Genomic DNA, 21,044 nt, shown 5'->3' on the forward strand with positions numbered 1-21,044 from the left:
CATTTTAATAATATGCTATGCTTATATTCACAGTTTTTAAATTTCTGTCAATTTCTGTGTGCTGCAGGTTATAAATCTCTAAAGTAAAAATTTCGTGATTCCTTAACAAAATGAATGCAAGACCAAGCAGGTGGGGAAACCTGTTAGTGAAGATTAAGGGAAAGTAGGAAGTGAGAAGGGTTTGTCATGTTCTCAGGCTTCTGATATGTGGTCATGTGTGGTCCTTTTGAATCTGCACAGAGAAATACATTGTCCCTCCCACTAAAGAACAATTGTACATTGCTGTTCCCAATAAAGAACAGTATACTGCTCCTCCCAATAAGAACAGTAGTATATTCCCCTCCCATTAAAGAGCAGTCATTTATTGCCCCTCCCACTAAGGGAGTGCTTCTGACAGCATGCCTATGTACTGGTGATTGTGTCCGTGTTTTCCAATCTTCCAGTTTTCTGATAGGTGCTTCAGTGGCGCAGCGTCCCTGAGGATCACCTATGTCAGATTGAGCAGCCACATCAGAACTCCAGCTACCCTCTCATGGGAGGGGCTGGGAACTGCCCACTACTGGTGAGCTGTATGGGAAAAGACTTTGAGTGTGTAAATGATGTCTGGTTTGTTTATTTACTCCAGGAACTGCAGGCAGCACCAGTGGATGAGGCTGGTCGAGAAGCTAGAGTCATAGCTCTATATGACTTCGAAGCCCGAAGCCGTAGAGAGGTCAGCATGAAGAAGAATGATGTCTTAACTCTGCTCAGTTCCATCAACAAGGTGATTTTTTATTTTAACTTTTTACCATGTGCAACATGGCTTTGACTCTTCTGTAGCTCTCTCCTAATTCCACCAGATAGGTGGGGTTTTGTTTGTTTGTTTGTTTGTTTATTTGGTGGGTTTTGTGGTTTTGTTTGTTTGGCCTTTTGCCTTTTGGTTTTTAAAGACAAGTTTTCTCTTATAACCTTGGTTGTTCTAGAACTTGCTCTGTAGACCAGGCTGTCCTCCTAGGCACAAAGATCCATCTCTGCCTCCGCCTCCTAAGGGCTGGTATTAAAGGCATGTGCCACCAGCACATGGCTCAGAGAGGTATTTTAATGCCCAACATTTAATCCTCTTTCTCTTAATAATTTATTAAGTAGTATTTTTCTTAAAGTACTGTGCAAGAACAGAGAGATGATTAGATAGATAGATAGATAGATAGATAGATAGATAGATAGATAGATAGATAGATAGATATTAGATATACCTTTGGAAATTTTTAAATTCTAATCTTAATTTTAGCATTAATGAAACAATGAATCAAAAAAACTTAGGGAGTTAACATAAAGATCTATAAGGGTTAAGCAACCTTATGTTGTAGGAGCCCACTTATTTGTCCCTGGCTGCTCAGTCCCAAAATAATCACACAAAAACTGTATTAATTAAATCACTGCTTGGCCCCTTAGTTCTAGCTTCTTTTTTTTTTTTTTTTTTTTTTTGGTTTTTCGAGACAGGGTTTCCCTGTGGCTTTGGAGCCTATCCTGGAACTAGCTCTGTAGACCAGGCTGGTCTTGAACTCCCAGAGATCTGCCCCGCCTGCCTCTGCCTCCCAAGTGCTGGGATTAAAGGCATGCACCACCATCACCCAGCTAGTTCTAGCTTCTTATTGGCTAACTCTTACATCTTAGTTTAACCCATATCTATTAATCTGTGTATCGCCATGAGACTGTGTCTTACCAAGTAAAGTTCCAGTGTCTATCTCCGACAGGGTTACATGGCCTCTCTCTGACTCTGCCCTTCTTTCTCCCAGCATTCAGTTTAGTTTTCCCCACCTACCTCTGTTCTACCATATCAGGCCAAGCCAGTTTCTTTATTAACCAATGGTATTTACAGCATACAGAGGGGAATCCCACATCAACCTTATGTTATTATTGTCCTTGCAGAACTAAGTTAATCTTTTCTTTCCATATCCTTGCTCATTCCTCTTCTGTGACAGGATTTCTATTTGATAAAACAACATCTTTAGGGTTGGGAGAAGTCCTGATAAAAGATGATGTGCACCTTAGTCCTAGGCACCTGTAGGAATGAGACAGAAGACTCACTCAAACACAAACATTTGAGGTCAGCCTGAGCAACAAAGAGATACACCATGTTTAAAGAGGAAGAAGAAAGAAATAAACGAAGGAAGAAAGAAAGGAAGGAAGGAAGGAGAAAGAAAGAAAAAGAAAGGAAGGAGAAAGATGGAAGGAAGGAAAGAGAAAGAAAGAAATTTATCTTTAATTGACTTGAATTCTTATATGCATATAAAGTCAGTGCTAAAACAATGAATGGAATTTTACAGTATGTGTCTCTTATAAAAATATTCAACATGTAACCATTTTCCTAAAGATCTTTATAAGAAAAGCAGAACTTTTATTTTTGTTACAATTATCAAAAATAAATAAACGTTTTAGAGAGGCAAGATATTTTCATATCAGAAACTCTAAGTAAATTCCACTTCCTCTTCGCCTGGGTCACAGTTCAGAGCATTTTCTCTAAGAAACGAGACTTCAGAGTGGTTAGTGCGCAAGTACTTGAAGAACTTGTATTAATGAATTTCGGTGAAATTGCTATATTTTAGTGCCTTGGAAGTGGGATGTGAGGAATCAGCTCCTATGCACTGCTATCAAACATAGAGGCCATCACCCCAAGAAGGCCCAATTCCTGAGGAGCAGAGTGGCCCAGCCCTGGCTTTTGCGAGCCATGCCCATCTGACATCATTAGATATGTTAAGTTCAGGAGCAGACCTTCAAATTCCTGCAACTCCTCCTCGACCCTTTCTGTAATACATGGAAATTATGTGCCATCTATGAGTGATATTTAGCCCTTAACAGCCAGCTGATCCTGTTCCTGGGGATGTGGTGAGAGTTGAAGCCTCTATGGTTTGTGACTTTGGAAGGATTAAGAAAGGAGTGTGAATCTTTTTTCCCTTTAGGACTGGTGGAAGGTTGAAGCTGATGATCACCAGGGATTTGTGCCAGCAGTCTACGTCAGGAAACTGGCCCACGATGAACTACCAGGGTTCCCGCAGCAAAGACGAGAAGAGCCAATCAACATCCCCCAGCTCCAGCAGCAGATAGAGGACCAGTAAGTTTGTGGGATGGAGGCTTTCATGGAGGCCGACAAATATTCCCTGCTTTTCTCTCATGGTCCTGCCGCTTTCAGTTTAGAGATGTAAATTCACACTTTAGTTTGTATATGAAGAAAGGAAACCCCAGGAGCATTAATTGTCTCAGTATCAGACCTTTAATGAAGCCATGTCTTCCGACTCCTCTGTCAGCTTCCTTCTAAGTCTCCAGACATCCATAAGAATGTTGTATACTCCCATATCTATCTAGCTGGCATGTAAAACTTCTCTCTTCTATAACAAGAAAGTGATGGCAAAAGACATTTTCCTCATCCATCGATATTTTAAAGATACACAATTAAAATATAATTACACAGTTTCTTTCCCTTTCCCCTCTACCTCTCCCATGTCTCCTCCCTCTAACTTCTCTATGTCCTCCTATTCGCCCCTCAAATTGATGGCCTCTCTTTCTTTGATTATTGATATATAGATGATAGATAGATGTGAAGGCTTGTAAGTAAAATCTGTTGCATATATTTTTGCCGTGTGTGTATGATTTCATGGCCAATCATTTTGGACTGAATAGCCGATGAAGAGGCTTTTCCCTGGAAGAGGCTAATTCTTCCTCTCTAAGTTGTCATGAGTTGATGTGGTTCTTTGTCTAAGGGTGTGTGACTCCATGGGTTTTTTTTTCCTTTCTGTATTAGCTTGTCTGTTGATAGTGTCATTGTTCTAGAATGCAATTTCTAGAAGATACATTCTCAGAGAAGGCTTCCAAGACCTCTGACTCTTACAGTGTTTCTGCCATCTCTTCCAGGATGTTCCCTGAGCCTTGGGTGCAGGAGACACTTCTATTTTTAAGTATAATATTCTTCATCTTAATGTCTGTTTTACTCCCATTTTATTTCTCTGCTGTTTTACTGACCTCATTTTGATTTGGTCTTCTTTTCCTTTCTATCCATTTCCTCTTCTAGTTTTCTCACCCTGACTCTCATTTGTTATGCTTTCTGTATTTTTCAACCCATTATTTTCCCTTCTTAATTCCTCCACTCAGATATGACTCCCTCCTGGACCGAGCAGAAGAACGAAGACGACGCCTGCTGCAACGCTACAATGAATTTCTGCTGGCCTATGAGGCAGGAGACATGCTGGAGTGGATCCTAGAGAAAAAGGCGGAGAACACTGGGGTGGAAATGGATGATGTCTGGGAGCTGCAGAAGAAATTTGACGAGTTTCAGAGAGTAAGCAAGAGGACTTAGTTTAAATGGTTTATTTATTTATTTTTTGGAGGTTTTTGCATCATTTTTGTTAGATATCCTCCATGGTGTTTGAGACCTCCACAGTTAATACTCTCACTGATTGTTAATAACTAGAAAGCAAGGGCATCTGAAACTACTCAAGTTAACTTTTCAGCCCCAGTTCCTGGCTCTCCAAAATTTCCTAGGGAGTGCAGAGACCTCCCATGGTTCTTCAAAATTTGCCCTGTGACATACTGTACTAATGAATCCCAGACTGAGATGGGATGTCACAAGACTCATGTGGAGTTGAGGTAAAAAGAGATGTGACCTAATTTCACAGCCAGAAAATTACTATTTACCTCCTGAGAACCCTTTCATCGATTTTTCTTCACTCATATTTATTCTATTATCTCAAATAGCATAAGTATAAATCATCTTCTTCCTGTCTCTTTCTTTTGTTATTCTTCATGTGGAGATATGCATATATATTGGCATGTAGGCATATACCTGGGGTTTAAAATGTTTTGATAATAGAAATTAATATATGGAAAATAACTTAAGGAAGTTAAGATAAATATATACACTTCATACTCCAAAAACTAAAGGTTCTGGCAAGTATTGGAAAGCTGCCTGGTATCAGAGTGTTTATGGGCACAGTGCGGTGCCAAATGACAGAGTAGTATGTGTATCACAAATGATGTTAATCATTTGCTTTAGTAGCATTTAATTAAATGTGAGCCCAGGTAGCAGGCATGAATGGCAAGTTGAAGAAAAAGAGTTCTAGTACTTTGGATGCATTTTCTTCTCCAGGATCTAAAGAGCAATGAGCCTCGGCTAAACGATATCAACAAGGTAGCTGATGAACTGCTGATTGAAAAGCTCCTGACACCAGAAGGTGCTCACATACGACAGGTAATCACAGGCTCCCTCCATTCCTGCTCAAGGCCAGACTGCGTTCTGGAGTCCTCGTTTTACATTGGTCGATTTAATTTCTTATTCCAAAGACCAGAGTGTAAAGGCAGTGTGAAACTGGTTGTAGAAAAGACCAATGAGAGGAGACCATAAATGGTCCATTATTTTTATTTGTCTCAGAGAACTTTAATAACGCAGATCTACTTAGTGTTTACTTCTTTGTTTTCACACATAGTTGTTGGAGTGTGAAGGACAAAAATTCTGAAATAATAAACTCTTAGTATCTTCAAAAGGCAGTATCAGCATACTTAGAGGCTACAGAGGTGTTCTGTTGGTAATGGGTTATTGAACAAATTATGAAGAGCTAATTTTGGATCCCCAGAACACATTTAACAAGCAAGCACCAAAGAACATGGTTTTCTATCTTAAAACCATGCAAGGGAGAAACAGAGCTGTGTGCATTCTAAAGGGCTAACAGGAAAGCTGGAAGTGACTTGTCAGCACTAAGCTGTCTGAAGAAGCTCTCTGACTAAAGCCACATGTCTTTAAGGAGCTGAACACCCGCTGGGATTCCTTGAAGAGGCTGGCGGATGAGCAGCATCAGCTGCTAAGCAGTGCCCATGCTGTTGAGATGTTCCACAGGTAAGATCCTTCACACGTGGACGGTACTGCTCTGCTGCAGCCCCCGCAGCGTGCCTTTAAGTCTGGTCCCTGTGGGGAAGAGCTGGTAGTAGATAGGTCTCTTCTTCCAAAAGAGATAGTCTGCTAATAGACCAGATTTGTCTTCAGCAAATTTTCCTCACTGGACACACTAGACACCTCAAGATAATCGAGTTCAGTATTCAATTGGGCATAACATATAATTTGAGATTTAGCTATCATTCCATAATAGAGAATCAAGTTTGAAGGATAAATTGGGTTTAAGTCATTATGTTCTTGAGAAACGGAAAGAGAATGGCAGAAGATATAACACCTCTTTTGCTATATTTTTCTTTTTATTTACTCCTCTCTCATTCAGTACATTATGACATCAGCCTCGCTTCCCTCCACTCCTCCCAGCTCCTCCCACCTCCCTTCCTCCTCAGATCTATGGCTCCACCATTTTTCCTTCAAAAAAACAGCAGGTCTCGTCAACCACTCAAGCTACTCCTGCAACTTTTGTAATGCTTTGTTCTCACATCCACATCTGTACTAAGAAACACACACTTACAAGTAAATGATAAAGCAAACTAAAAAGAAAACAAATACTTTCATGCATATGAATGTGATTTTGATGATGCCAAAAGAAAACAGAGACAAGGATGGTTATGGCTATTTAAAATGGCTTACAATGCAAAAGTATGAAATGTATTGTTTAACCATGTGGTTCTGCAGTTAGTATACTAGGTTCAAACTTGCGCTCCACCATCTGGTAGTGATAGCATCTTGAGAAATCTTTAAACTCCTGTGTTCTGATACATAGAATGGAAATAACAACAGCATCTATGTCTCTTGATCAAAGCAGCCTAAGTGCCAGTATGTCACGAAGGAAGAGAATGATTTGAAGGTGGTGGTGGTACTGGCTTCCTTGTGAGCCAGCCCTCTAGGAGAAGTACATCATTCTCCTATGTCCTTCCCTCTTTTGTGTTCCAGAGAAGCAGATGATATCAAGGAACAGATTGATAAGAAGTGTCAGGCTCTTAGTGCTGCTGACCCTGGTTCTGACCTGCTCAGTGTCCAGGCCCTTCAAAGGCAGCATGAGGTCTTTGAGAGAGACATCATCCCCCTGGGAGAAAAGGTGATATATATGTTTTCAATCCTTCTCGATACTTTCTCCAAGTTGATACCTGTAGCAATGTGCCTTTCTTTGGCTCTCTTGACAAATCCATTATACTTATACACTTTTAAAATCTTGCATTATACTAATTTTTGTACACTCTCCCTCAGGGAAAAACATTAAAATATCATGCCCTCTGTGCATCAACACAGGAAAAACTATTGAACTTTTACTGTCTAAATGAAAACTTTAGAGAATGTTGAGTGAATAGACTTGCAACCAACCGTGGAAACAAATGCCAAGGAGAAAATGAATATTCGTACCTAGTAGAATCAGACTATGTCTAGGTATTAGGGAGTTTTTCCTCGGTCATTAATTAAATAGGATTATTGCTACCTCAGAGCTGAAGAGGGAAGATTGAAACTTTCCATATACATTGGAGGCAACCTATAACTTGGCATCATCATACAGAGCACAAATGTTTTCATATGAAGAATTAAGACCCAGAAGTTTGCAGAATTGATTTAAAAGGCAACAACAATGACAGAACAGCGAAAGCAATTTTGTGTGGTTCAGAGAACCACCATGCTGCTATCAAAATTCTTCTGTTTGTCCAGGTGACCACACTGGGGGAGACAGCTGAGCGTCTCTGTGAGTCTCACCCAGATGCTACTGAGGACCTGCAGAAGCAGAGAAGAGAGCTGAATGAGGCCTGGGAGACCCTACAAGGTCTAACAAATGATCGAAAGGAGAGTCTGAATGAGGCCCATAAATTCTTCCTCTTCCTCAGCAAGGCCAGGTAAAGCTCAAAAGGCTGACATCCACCAGGCAAGACGGGCAGTTTCTACACATTGCCCTGTGTAGAGACCCTAGGAATAACCTGGATACACGTGTTATTCACTGATGGGTTACGAAGACTGTATCTAAGTGTCATCTCCAGTGAGGCACAGAAAAATCAGCTTTAATGCTTCAAGCCCTAAAATACCATTTTCTTTAAGGATGTGAGGTAAGCAGGCCAACTGAGTAACCATCTGTAAAGTGTATAATATATACTAGGTGTTGCCAGGAGATGAGTTTGGGGCATAGAGTTTCTTTCTGCTGAGGCAGAGAAAAATAAGGACAACCACAATTGATCCTAATTCTTTCCTTCTTCAGTGATCTGGAGAATTGGATCAAAGGCATTGGTGGCGTAATATCATCACCTGAGCTGGCTGAGGACCTAACTGGTACAGAGATCTTACTGGAACGTCACCAGGTACGGCTATTGACCACTGATGTAAAACTCTCTTCTTGCTTCAGAATTTCCTACAGTCTTCTCCATCACCTTCCCTCACATTTCCTCCTTTCCCCATAGGAGCATCACGATGACATGAAGGGAGAAGACCCCACCTTCCAGGCCTTAGAGGACTTCGGCACAGAACTTATAGATGGAGGCCACCGAAACAGCCCTGAAATTGAAAATACTCTTCATGATATTAAGTTAAAAAGAGACGAGTTGGAGAAGGGTTGGGAAAACCGCAAGAAGATGCTAGACCAGTGCTTAGAACTTCAGGTATAGAATTCTCCATATAGTGAGTGGTTTCCGATGCTGATTGCAGACATTCATTGTATTAGACTCTGTGAGCTGGAGACGCCAGCGTTTCTTGGTTGCACTCTGTGCTGTAGAACTGAGCATCCTTATGTTCTAGGCTCTTGTTTCTGTTAAAAGAGACAAACAAGTGTCTATGCAATAGCTCAGTGGGTAAAGCTATTTGCTGAACAACCTGATTAGCTGAATGACATTCTAGAAGACACGTAGAGGAGGAGCTACTCCACAAAATTGTCCACTGACTTTCCCATGCACAACCTCCCACAACCCTCTCTCTCATACATGCACAGATGCATTACGACTAATAATAATAAATAACTGAAGTTTTAAAAATTAAAAGCTTTTTTAAAAGAGTGTGCAAAAGAAAGCAATCAGTCTTGTACATAAAAGAGGTTATTGTCATTAAATACAATTAAGTAACTAGCTGAAGGATTAGTTTTCAATAAGAACTTCTGTGTTCAGGTCCTAGAACTACAAATATCCTTAGAGTGTGTTTCTTTACGTAAGAAGTACCGATAATTCTAATATAGGGGATTTTTACTAATAAAATAATGTATGAATATTTTGAGGATAAAGAGGAAGGGGTGATCATAATGTTTGAGGCAGTGTTTGGAAATATCGGACACATCTATGGGTAATATTTGACAAAGTTTTGAAGAAGTAACCAGCTGAAAGTTAGACACATGGGAAATCTCAGAACTTAGATCCTTCCTTCAAGGTTAATTTCAGCCGCATACTGAGTTCGATGATATCTGAGGCTACCGAAGAGTCTGTCTCCAATTTTAAGAGGTGGGGGGAGATAAAGGAGAGAGCCAGTCAGTAGTTACTAGATGTACCATATAGCGACAGTATTCTCACATGTACTTCATTTGCTATGACTTATAAAACATGTAAGCAAATAGTAAAGTAACAGTATATTTAAGACTCATTAAAAGAATGCTTCAAGGGGATATACCAGGTCTGGCAAAGATGCTCTGTGTCATCACCACTGAGGAGGAATAAAGTCACTTCCTTGGCCCCTGTAGAGTAACCAACCGTATGTTTGCCTATGATTTCACCTATTCACCCCCTATAGTTGTTCCGAGGGAACTGTGAGCAGCTGGAGAGCTGGATGGTGGCACGTGAGAATTCCCTAAGGTCCGACGACAGGGATCATTTAAGCAGTCTCCAAGCTTTGATGAAGAAACGGGATGATTTGGACAAAGCAATCGCTGCCCAGGTAATAATCAATATTAAAATTCCAGTACCAGGGGCTGGAGAGATGGCTCAGCGATGAAGAGCGCTGGCTGTTCTTTCAGAGGGCCTGGGTTCAGTTCCTGGCGCCTACATGGCAGCTCACAACTGCCTGTAACTCTGCCTCCAGGGGATCTGGCACCTTCACACAGACATGCACGTAGGCAAAATATCAACATGCATAAAATAAAAATAAATAAATCATTTTTAAAATTTCCAGTTCCAACTATTGTTGGGAGCCATGTGGCCTTGTTACAGATCAGCATATAAATGCTTGTCCAACAGGTCTCCAAGAGGCAAAGTCCGTGGAGATGGTCTCTCATTTAGCAAAGACCGGTAGCCCAAAACAGCACCGAATACTGCTAAGACCCCGCAGCCTGCAGCCATTCTTACGCCTCATAATGTTGGTGATGCTCTTGGCAGATTTTAGTTTTTCGTCAGTCGCTCATGGGACACAGATGGAAACATTCCCAGAAACCCCACTTTTTTTCTCAAATATTTTCCCTAAAATTCTTTGGTTACTGATTGTTCTCAGGTTCCTTATAGAAAGGCTTAAGCATTCATGACCCTTTTATATAAATAGGGAACAGTTAGAGAATTGCAACCCAGCTGTATGCAAGTAGTTCGTGGCAAATCACCCTCATGTCTGTAAACATGCTTTGTTGAGATTTGAATATTGTTGTTCTTGAAAATGCATGCCTATGTTTATCACCTTTTAGTTTTGTAAGGACAGGAGATGCTTGGCCCAATATTTAGCCAAGCTAACAAAATATTGAGCATTGTTTTTAGTTTAAAAGTTATTTTGATGTAAAAGTAAGAAAAAAAACATATTTATTTTTACCAGAGGTTAACCATAGAGGGTGAGGAAAACATGCATTTTTTTGAAGTAAAAGTAAATACGACTTGAGGTATTCATAGCCAGTCATTTGTGGGAAATTCATCTAATGGGCAGACACAATTGTTTTGCTGACACTCTTTCCCACTCTCAAGGAACCCAGACTGTAGTGAGACCACAGCAAACTATTATAATAATAACAACAGATACTATATGCCCTTACCTAGTTTTCTGATTTTTAAGGCATTTTACTTTGCATTTGTTTCTCTTTAAGCATTGTTTTTAGGCATGTTAATGGTATGTCATAGTGGGTTTCCTATGACGATCCATACATACACCACGTTTTGAGCATAGTCATCTCCTGTTACCTGTCCTTGTCCCCTGCCCACTCCTACACTTGCTGTCTTCCCGCTCAGCTCGCCCTTGTTCATTCTACTTCCATTTCTTTTTTTCTTTTCTTCTTTAATGGCCCGTGACATCCATGAGGTTGTTGACTGGAACATGGTGTAAGCTTGTTTATACGAAGAAGAGGCCCTCACCAGTAACTACACTATAGAAGCAGATACCTCTCCTTCACCCACAAAACTGTACACAAATCCTTAGGGATGGGCTGGGCTCCATCAGTCCTGTCTTAGACAAACGTCCTTTAGCAGCTTCTTCTCCTTCACCTTCTCCTCCTTCTCCTTCTCCTTCTCCTTCTCTTTCTCCTTCTCCTTCTTCTCTCCTTCTCCTCCTTCTCCTTCTCCTTCTCCTTCTCCTTCTCCTTCTTCTTTGGTTTTTTGAGACAGGGTTTCTCTGTAGCTTTGGAGCTTGTCATTGAACTAGCTCTTGTAGACCAGGCTGGCCTCGAACTCACAGAGATCCACCTGCTTCTGCCTCCAAAGTGCTGGGATTAAAGGAGTGAACCACCAGCGCCCAGCTGGGGACCCTAGCTTCTAGCTTTTGTACATGTGCTTTTGCATGGGTGTTGAACATTGCAGAACCAGAAAAGTAGAATGATGCCTATCAGAAAGGAAGGAAGATTCCTTAGGCACATGTAGATCACATGTGATGTGAAAGTAAGCAGGAATAAATACTGGGGGTAGAAAGCCTGAAAGACACAGAGAAATTACAGGGATATGTGAAAGAGAAAGGGATTAGAATAAGCGTCAACCAAAACTAAACATGTATAAAACAGCCACAGGAAAATTTGATACTTGATAAGCTGATCAAAAACTAAAGTAAAATAAAATAGTTTGAATGGGTGTCACCTGTGTGGGTAGATGGCATTAATCTCAGCAGTCTCGTAATCCCCAAGTCACCCTTGATTCTTACATACAATGATGGAGCAGGAAGAAGAGGTTGAAAAATTATGTCTGGACATTTGGCTTTCTCATATTAAGGTCTCCATTATTATAAAACACAGGTTTTAGAATTAAAGGTGACTTCATGTTACTCTCTATTTTAGCATCTTACATAACACAGGATTCATCTTTACAATAACCATGAGAAAAGTTTGGTATATAGGGAAGTTAGTACTACACACACACAATGTTTATCTTTAGGGTAGATCCTGGAATTATATAAAAAACCTACTCACCAGGCACCTGTGTTTTTTCACTTCCTTTTTTGCAGGAAGGAAAGATTGATGACCTAGAGCATGTTGCCACAAGGCTCATAGATGATGACCACTATGCCAAAAAAGAGATTGCTGCTCGCCTCCAAAGAGTGCTAGACAGGTCCGGCCTGCAAAGTCCCCGCTCGGCATCAGCATCATGATAAGGAGATACCTTTAAATTCTTGTCCTCTGGGCATTTATTTCTTAGGAAACCTCCTGTTCTAGACTTGCAGCATGAAAAGCATAAAAGATATTTGATAGGTTACTTTACTTAACCACTGGGTTATATGCCTGAAAAAGTGAGTCTATGAAAGGTCAAGGGTCAGGTTGGAAGATGGAAAATGTTATATATGTAGCATTGGAGCAAAAATAAATGCTGGGTAAAAAATGATCTGACCTCAACTTTTAGATGGAAATCTCTCAAAGAACAGCTGCTTGCTGAACTGGGAAAGCTCGGGAACTATGCTGACCTGAAACAGTTCTATCGTGACTATGAGGATATAGAGGAATGGATTGATGAGATGCTGCCCACAGCATGTGATGAATCCTATAAAGACGCAACTAACATTCAGGCAAGTTCAAAATAGAAATCGTGAAAAATCTCTTCACTCTCACTGATGTTTGAATGATCACACATAGTAGGTGGCTGGTTTAGTTGTATTGTTTGCTGTTGTTGAGGAGGGAGGCACAGTAGTTGTTTTGTCCCATTGGTCTAATCATGCTTTTCTTGATGAGTCTCCAATAATGCTTCTCTAGATGAGCAGCTGATGTAGTTTTTCCCTTTGCCTTTAGAGGAAGTATCTGAAACATCAGGCCTTCGAAAATGAAGTCAATGGTCGTGCAGAGCAGGTTGATGGGGTCATCAGTCTTGGGAACTCCCTGATTGAGCGGGGCGTATGTGATGGGGATGAAGAGAACATGAAGGTAAAGTGTGTGCTGAGCTAAGTTTGGTCTTCAGAGGCCTGTGAAGAGAAGTCCTTCACGCCTTCAGTATTTCCTGGGTAGAAGTAGAAATATAGGCACATTTCCTGGAATTCCAACAAGGGTTCCGGCTTAACCATGCCTGTTTGACATTTTCTCTTTTCTGCCAAGTACCTTTTGGCATTCAAACACCAGCCAATGAATGAAGTTCAGCATCCTGGTTTCTAACTTCTCCTTTCACCTCACACCGGCTGTTTCCCAGATTCATATTACTAGTCTGAAATGGATGACATTCAACTATCACCATTGCACTTAGACTCTCCCCTACATTATCCCTGTTGGCAGAGGCCAATAGTTCATTTTCTGACTGCCCTGGCTCAAAATAATCACACGGAAACTATATTATTTGCAATACTGTTTGGCCAATAGCTTAAGCTTATTTTTAGCTAGCTCTTATATCCTAAACTAACCCATCTCCACTAATCTGTGCATCACCATGAGGTTGTGGCCTACCAGTAAAGCTTCAGCAGACTCTGGCAGAGGCATCTGTCTCCTGATGTGGCTATATGGCTTCTTCCTGACTCTGCCTACTCGATAGATAGATAGATAGATAGATAGATAGATAGATAGATAGATAGATAGATATAGAGATAGAGATCTCTTTCTCTACGTTACTCCATTAAGCCATTGGATGAAAGCAGCTTCTTTATTAACCCATGGTAATAAAACATATTCACAGCAAACACCACTTCCCACATCAAATCCCTTCAAGTTCTTATAGGGTCCAGAATTCCAAGGACTATAATGAGTTCTCACTCTCTTGGACCTAGGAGCAACTGGACAAGCTAAAAGAAAAATGGGACCTTCTCCTAGAGAGAACAACTGACAAAGGGCAGAAGCTCAATGAGGCTAGTCGCCAGCAAAGGTTCAACACCAGCATCCGGGACTTTGAGTTCTGGCTTTCAGAGGTAACTGTACCTGAGAATGATATGAACATTAGAACTTAATAAATATCCTTTAAGTAATTTAATTTATATGTGAATTATTTTCTTGACCCTTCTTGGTAAATATCTGAGAACATTCCTTAAATAAACATAGTTTTCACCTAGAATCTTTGCTTCCCATTTCTCTGGTCCCAGGCAGAAGGCTTGTTGGCCATGAAAGACCAGGCCAGGGACTTAACCTCAGCAGGAAACCTACTTAAGAAGCATCAGCTACTGGAAGCAGAGATGTTGGCGCGAGAGGTAAGAAGCGGTGGAATCTCACTCCTCTGGACAGGGTGGAAATATTTACGACCTCCTATCTTAGGAGAGTACTTGAGAATACAGCCTTGACATCACTGACCAGCAGCCATTGCAGTCAGGTTAAATCCATGGGAGGCAGAGTCATCGTGACAGTCATTATCACCTACCACTGAAGCCACTGAAATATAGGCTTCAGACTCTGGGAAGTGGATCCTGAAAGTTATCTTATTTATCATTTTGCTAATGAATAAACTTACTACTTTCTGAAATTACACACTTGAGCTGAAGGAAAAGAGAAGTCAGCATTATAAAGGAAAGGAAAGAAATAAAGCCAGATGAGAGAATGCAATAAGAATGAAACACATCAATAAATACATATGTATATTCTATGGAGGATTCCAGTTACAGCCTGACCTGTGGCAGTAAAAAAAATTCTGACAAGATTAACTATTGACTACATGCCAGATACTTATATAAAATTAGTTTTACTTAGTAACAAAGATACACATTAAGAAGTCAAAAAGCCAAAAGTTTTCTGGTTTTGTTGTGTCAGAACCTTGTAATATTTTCCATTACATAATTATTGGGCTGCACTAGCATGAACACACGCATAAAGGCATTGGATGTATTGTGGGGTCAGCCCAAAAATACTACAAAAGAGGGCACTGTTGAATACTTTGACCAGTTGCTTAGTAACTATCAAGTGTAGCACTGTGAAGACGGTTGTGTGTGGGGAAGATTATTCTTGGTGGTGAGAACAGGAGAGAATATAGATAAGCTAGTTTGACTAGAAATAAATGTGACCTGGAGTAATATAGGCATGATATCTATATTGATGATGCACCTCTTACCCAATTACTTTGTGTGAAACCCTTAGTCAGGTATATCAAAATCAGTGTCTTCAAAAGCCATCTTTTCAATCTAGTTTAGGAAATAGAACCACTATTGACTGAAGTATAGAGTCTATATAATTACATACTCCTTCATTCACTAAGCATGCTGGATTTTCTAGGACCCTCTCAAAGATCTGAATAATCTGGCTAAGGAGCTGATCTCCAGTGGGACTTTCAACATTGACCAGATAGAAGAGAAAATTAATGGTGTCAATGAGCGCTTCAAAAATGTCCAGAGCTTGGCAGCTGCACACCATGAAAAGCTGAAAGAGACCTATGCCTTGTTCCAGTTCTTCCAGGACCTGGATGATGAGGAAGCCTGGATAGAGTATGTATCGCCTCTTCCCTGGGTAATCCCCAAACAGATTTAATTTATTCTAAAGTCAATACATAATTAATTTTTATGTCAATAATTCTTTTAAACCTTTGCCTCACTGAAAATAAACATTAGTTTCAGTTTTCATCTTCAGTGTGTGCAGGCAAGAAATCCAGTGCAGAGGGAGATTTTTTTCCATTTTCTTTCTGGATCTCAGGGAGAAGTTGTTGCGAGTGAGCTCCCAAGACTATGGGAGAGACCTTCAGAGTGTTCAGAACTTACTGAAGAAACACAAACGCCTAGAGGGAGAGCTCGTGGCACATGAACCTGCTGTCCAGGTAGGAATTGAATGTCAGACCTAAAGAGACACAAATCACTTAAATGAAGTTCTTCATATCATAGTTAGATAAATCCATACAGTAAAATGCAAAAGCAGTGTTCAGACATAGCTATTCCTTATTCAGTTCATAGAAATTCTTCTCTTGGGCATATTTTATGTTCTCTGAATAGAAGATTCTAGACAGGATGCCAAGATCTTGCATAGAATGTTTAATTCTGACACTGATAAACAGTCACTGACATTTGGGATGTGGATTGAGAAGCCTGTAAAAGATAACTCTGATTCTGAACTGTCAAGCAGAGTCCCACGTGACTGTGAATAACAATGGCACTGGGTTTTGATTCTACTGCATGGACGGCCTTTGTGGGAACCTAGTCTGTTTGGATGCTCACCTTCCTGAACCTAGGGGAGGGGGAAGGACCTTAGACTTCCCATAGGGTAGGGAACCCTGACTGCTCTTTGGACTGGAGAGGGAGGGGGATAGGGAGTGGGGGGAAGGGAGGGAAGTGAGAGGAGGGGAGGAGGTAGAAATTTTTTATTTAAAAAAAAAAGAATTGTAATAAAAAAAAGAGAAAGAAAAAATAACCCATAAGGAATAACAAGTAGAGTAGCCTACTGGGTTTCTTGGATGTTTGTCAATATATTTGGAAACATTTAGCATAGAAGATATTGCTTTAGCTTTCTTCATTTTACCAGTATCCCAGGACCAAATCAATCCCCAGGAGCACATGGATAATCTGGCATTAGGAAAGAAAGACTAGATCCCTTGCCATGAATTATGACCAAATGAGAGGAGGAGATTATGGGATAACATAGTGTGGAATATGTGTTCTTTAGAATGTCCTGGATACAGCAGAGAGCCTGAGAGACAAGGCTGCTGTGGGGAAGGAGGAGATCCAGGAGCGGCTGGCTCAGTTTGTTCAACATTGGGAAAAGCTCAAAGAGTTGGCCAAGACCAGGTAAGGTGGACCATAGATATCCCAGTGAGGCTCCTGTGTTGGGGGAATTAGACTGGTGTTTGGAAGACACTTATGTTCCAGCCCAACATGGTCTATAGACCCAAATCTATTTTATTAATTCTGGAACAAACACCAAGTTCCTCATGAACCTGTCCTCTGGTGGCTATGGGCAGACATTTCTTTCTGGGGAATAAGAGGAATTTACCAGAATGGAGAGATGGCTCAGCGGTTAAGAACACTTGATGCTCCTGCAGACAACCCAAATTCATTCTCAGCACCTATAATTGGATGCTTGACAACCATTTGTAATTCCAGTTCCAGGGACTACAAAACTGTCTACTGGCTGACAGTCACCAGCATGTGTGTGGTGACTTAGTTAATATTTCTACTGCCATCATAAAGCAAAGCAACTTGGAGTAGAAAGAGTTTATTTTGGCTTGCAGTTCCATGTCACATTCCATCACTAAGGGAAATAAAAGCAGGAACTCAAGCAGTGCAGGAACCTGATGCAGAGGCTATAGGAGATGCGGCTTACTAGCTTTCTCCTCATGATTTGCTCAGCATGCTTTTCTATAGCACCTTGAACCACCAGCCTAGCATTAGTACTCAGGCATATATGTTGCGCTGAGTCCACTTGTTGGTTCGCGGCTGCTCAACCCTGAAATAATCACACAGAAACCATATCATTTAAATCACTGCTTGACCCATTATCTCTAGCTTCATATTTGCTAACTCTTACTATTAATTTAACCCATCTCCATTAATCTGTACATCACCATGAGGTCTTGGCCTACCAGCAAAGTTTCAGCACATCTGTCTCTGGCAACAGCTCCATGACTTCTCTTCACTCTGCCTCCTTTCTCCCAGCATTCAGCTTAGTTTTTCCTGTCTAGCTCTGTTCCCCTACAGTTCTGCTATAGGCCCAAAGCAGTTCCTTTATTTATAAATGATAATCACAGCATACACAGGGAAATCCCACATCACATATACACATGCATATAACTTTTAAAAAAAATACGTATTTTTAAAAGCAAGGATCTTTTCTGGATCTTATCCTTCATCAAATAAGAGGAAAGATGGTGCTTGATATAGAGCCACTGCCTCACTGTGGAGTGTTCATGGTCCTGAAACTTTTGTTTGGGTGGAATTTCCTTCTTTTTGTCAAAGTTTCAATGCTATTGCAAAATAAAATTCAAGAGCACTAGTCTCTCCTGTGTCATGGGAGATCAGCACCACTGACCAATAGGGATGTAGACTGTGTTCTTGTCCAGTTAAACTGTGTCTGTCCTTAGAACCAGTGATTTTTCTGGAGTGGAATTATGCTACCCCACTGTAGCTCCACAGTTTACCTGTCCCTTCCTACTTCTGTTGGGATGACCACCTTGTTACAGAGGGGCCCAGTTGGAAGAGTCTCTTCAGTATCTGCAATTCATGGAGAACGCAGAGGAAGAGGAAGCATGGCTGAGTGAAAAGGATGCCATGGTCAGCAGAGGGGATTCTGGAGACACACTGGCTGCTACTCAGGTAAAGAAGAGGCAGAATGAGTCAACTGTTTCATCTCTTTCATTTGGATCTCTCCTTAAGAAGATGGCATTTTCACCTGTAAAAATTAGAGCCTGTGTCCTGGGTTAGAGAAATGTGAAGGCTTCTGTTAATTTTAAATATGATAGAGTAAGATCTGATTTGTCTCAAGTTATGGAGCCAAACAGGGATGAAAATAGAATTCAGAACTTAGCCTGTGAACTGTCTACATAGAAGATATGGTGAAAGACCTTTCCTTATAGGCATGAGTCTTTACAGTGAGTCCATAGAAAGATAGATAGATGATAGATAGATAGATAGATAGATAGATAGATAGATAGATAGATAGATAGATAGATGATAGACAGGTAGATATATAAATGATAGATAGATAGAGATAGTAGATATATAGATGATAGATAGATAGATAGATAGATAGATAAAAGATAGATGATAGATAGATAGATAGATAATAGGTAGATAGATAGATAGATAGATAGATAGATAGATAGATAGATAGATAATAGGTAGATAGATTCTAAAGTTTCTCTCAGATAGCAATGCTCCATTAATCTGAAAAAAAATTAATACTCATTTGTCTGGAATTGGTTACAGATTCCAAAATATATAATTTTAGGGGAAGAAGAATTTTAGAATGCTTCTTAACAGAATAGTTCCACGTTTAGAGACATCCTTTTAAGTTACGTTTATTGAGCTTTTTGAATAAAGAAATTAATGAGTTCTGGGTGTGATCTTTAGTGAATGTATATTTTGGCAACTGTAGAGAAAGCCTTCACAGAACAATAAGGTTCTCATGATTTTGAGTGTGTTTCATAGCCTTACGTACACAGACTTTGCTAAAAGCTCTGTGTGCAGATGTTCACGTCTACGTGAGGTCATAAAGGAAGACTTAGAATTGCAGGAAAGCATTTAAATTCTGAGGGGCAAATGAGTCAAATTATCAGCATTTTAGTTCAAAACATATTTTGTAACATGTTTTGTGCAAGCTCTAGCATTTTAATGTTCCATATCCAATACTCCCAAAGGCTTCTCTTTTTAAAACTTAAGCTTTATTAATTGTTTTGGGGTTTGGGTTCTGTGAGACAGAGACTGTTCATGTAACAGTGGCTGCCCCAAACTCACGTCAGTCTTCTACACTGCCTCCCAAGTGCTTAGCGCCTGACTGTGCACTGTCAAAGTCTGATATTGAAAACCAAAGATTGACATACTCTAGAATTAATAATTCAGAGAAACTATATATTGTTTTTTGAACATCATCTAATTGTGTATAACATTTTAAAATAGCTGCAATATAGTATCATAATATTTACATTTTCAAGATGACCATCACAAAGTTCCCTCTTCTATAACTCTTACCAATTCTTTCCACCTCAAACTGCTATTCTTGTTGTTTTGGTTATGAGTCTAGCTTTTAATAGCTGACCTATCTCTTCACCCCTCAAACTGATATTCTTAACTCTTTCGATCTTCTCTCTAGAAAAACAGGTGGGTAGATAGCTACATAAATGATAGATGGATAGATAGCTAGAGAAATAATAGATATAGATGATATCGATGTAGATAACTTTTTCATCTTGGAAATTAAAAATAGGGCCTAACACTTACTTGGAATGTGCTCTATCACAACTGTAGTCCCAAACATTTTATTTTAATTTTGAGACAAGTTTTTATAAAGTTGCCCATGTTGGTATTAAATTCACTGTTAGCCCAAGAAGGCCTTCAACATATAATCGACCTGCCTAGACTTCCAAGTAGCTGGAAGAACAGTCTCATGACACCATATCTGACCCTCTATTACATTTGCATAGTTTTGTCATTTCAAGAATGCCTCAACATTGTGGTTCACATCTGCAATTTCAGCTCTTGGAAGGCTGAGGCATAATAAGCATGATGAGTTCAAATCCATCTCGGGCTAGGTGAGCTGCTGTTTTGATACAGCAACAAAAGGATGGATGTGGAGCCATAGGCTGAAGAGTTGCTGTTTTAAAACAAGAACAGAATGGATGTGAAAACATAGGAGATACATATTCATAACTTTTGAAGATGTTTGAAGTTTTTATACAGCATATTTTAGAGATTAGTTCAGGTTGCTATGTGCAACAAATCTCATTCCTTTTATTCCTGAGTAGCTTTAATATAGCAATGTACTACAGCTTAACCACTCTTCTGGGCTGTTGTACTTTTTGCCTATTTTGAAAAGCTCTATTTTAAAAACTGTTGCACAATTTTTGAGCACATCTAAGTAAATGTTTTCAGAGACAAATGTTCAGGGGTTGGATGGCTGGACTCTGTGAGTGTCAACACCTGCTTAGTTTTGCAACAACAACAAATTAAGCTCAGCTGTTTTCCAGCATGGTTGATCATTTAACACTCTTATCACCCATACATAAGTGAGGCAGCATCTCCATGTACTCACCAGCATTGTATGTCGTCATTGTTTTTACTTTACTCTAGGCAGTGGACAATGATATCGTGCTGAGGTTTTAATGGGCATTTCCTTAACGGTAGTTTTTTGTTTGAGAACTACGTATTTTCCACAGTGAAATGTCTCTTCCCACCTGTATCCATTTCTACATGGATGACTTCCTTGTTTTGGTAA

The 21,044-nt window shown here is 40.1% G+C and overlaps 1 protein-coding gene across 1 annotated transcript in view; it reads left to right on the forward strand.

Moving 5' to 3' along the window:
- Spta1 (spectrin alpha, erythrocytic 1) overlaps window positions 1-21,044 on the forward strand; it is a 71,672-nt gene that overhangs the window by 27,634 nt on the left and 22,994 nt on the right. The window contains exons 21-39 of the mRNA XM_075989204.1: window positions 626-763; window positions 2,940-3,091; window positions 4,126-4,312; window positions 5,120-5,221; window positions 5,772-5,863; window positions 6,854-6,998; window positions 7,595-7,776; window positions 8,133-8,232; window positions 8,332-8,529; window positions 9,641-9,784; window positions 12,248-12,351; window positions 12,640-12,802; window positions 13,023-13,154; window positions 13,982-14,119; window positions 14,291-14,395; window positions 15,408-15,616; window positions 15,822-15,942; window positions 16,782-16,903; window positions 18,295-18,427. Of these exons, the coding sequence (XP_075845319.1) occupies window positions 626-763; window positions 2,940-3,091; window positions 4,126-4,312; window positions 5,120-5,221; window positions 5,772-5,863; window positions 6,854-6,998; window positions 7,595-7,776; window positions 8,133-8,232; window positions 8,332-8,529; window positions 9,641-9,784; window positions 12,248-12,351; window positions 12,640-12,802; window positions 13,023-13,154; window positions 13,982-14,119; window positions 14,291-14,395; window positions 15,408-15,616; window positions 15,822-15,942; window positions 16,782-16,903; window positions 18,295-18,427 (2,667 nt within the window). The remainder of the gene's footprint in view (window positions 1-625; window positions 764-2,939; window positions 3,092-4,125; window positions 4,313-5,119; window positions 5,222-5,771; window positions 5,864-6,853; window positions 6,999-7,594; window positions 7,777-8,132; window positions 8,233-8,331; window positions 8,530-9,640; window positions 9,785-12,247; window positions 12,352-12,639; window positions 12,803-13,022; window positions 13,155-13,981; window positions 14,120-14,290; window positions 14,396-15,407; window positions 15,617-15,821; window positions 15,943-16,781; window positions 16,904-18,294; window positions 18,428-21,044) is intronic.

This window comes from Microtus pennsylvanicus, chromosome 10 (genome assembly GCF_037038515.1).
Source record: "Microtus pennsylvanicus isolate mMicPen1 chromosome 10, mMicPen1.hap1, whole genome shotgun sequence".
Taxonomy (NCBI): Eukaryota; Metazoa; Chordata; class Mammalia; order Rodentia; family Cricetidae; genus Microtus; species Microtus pennsylvanicus.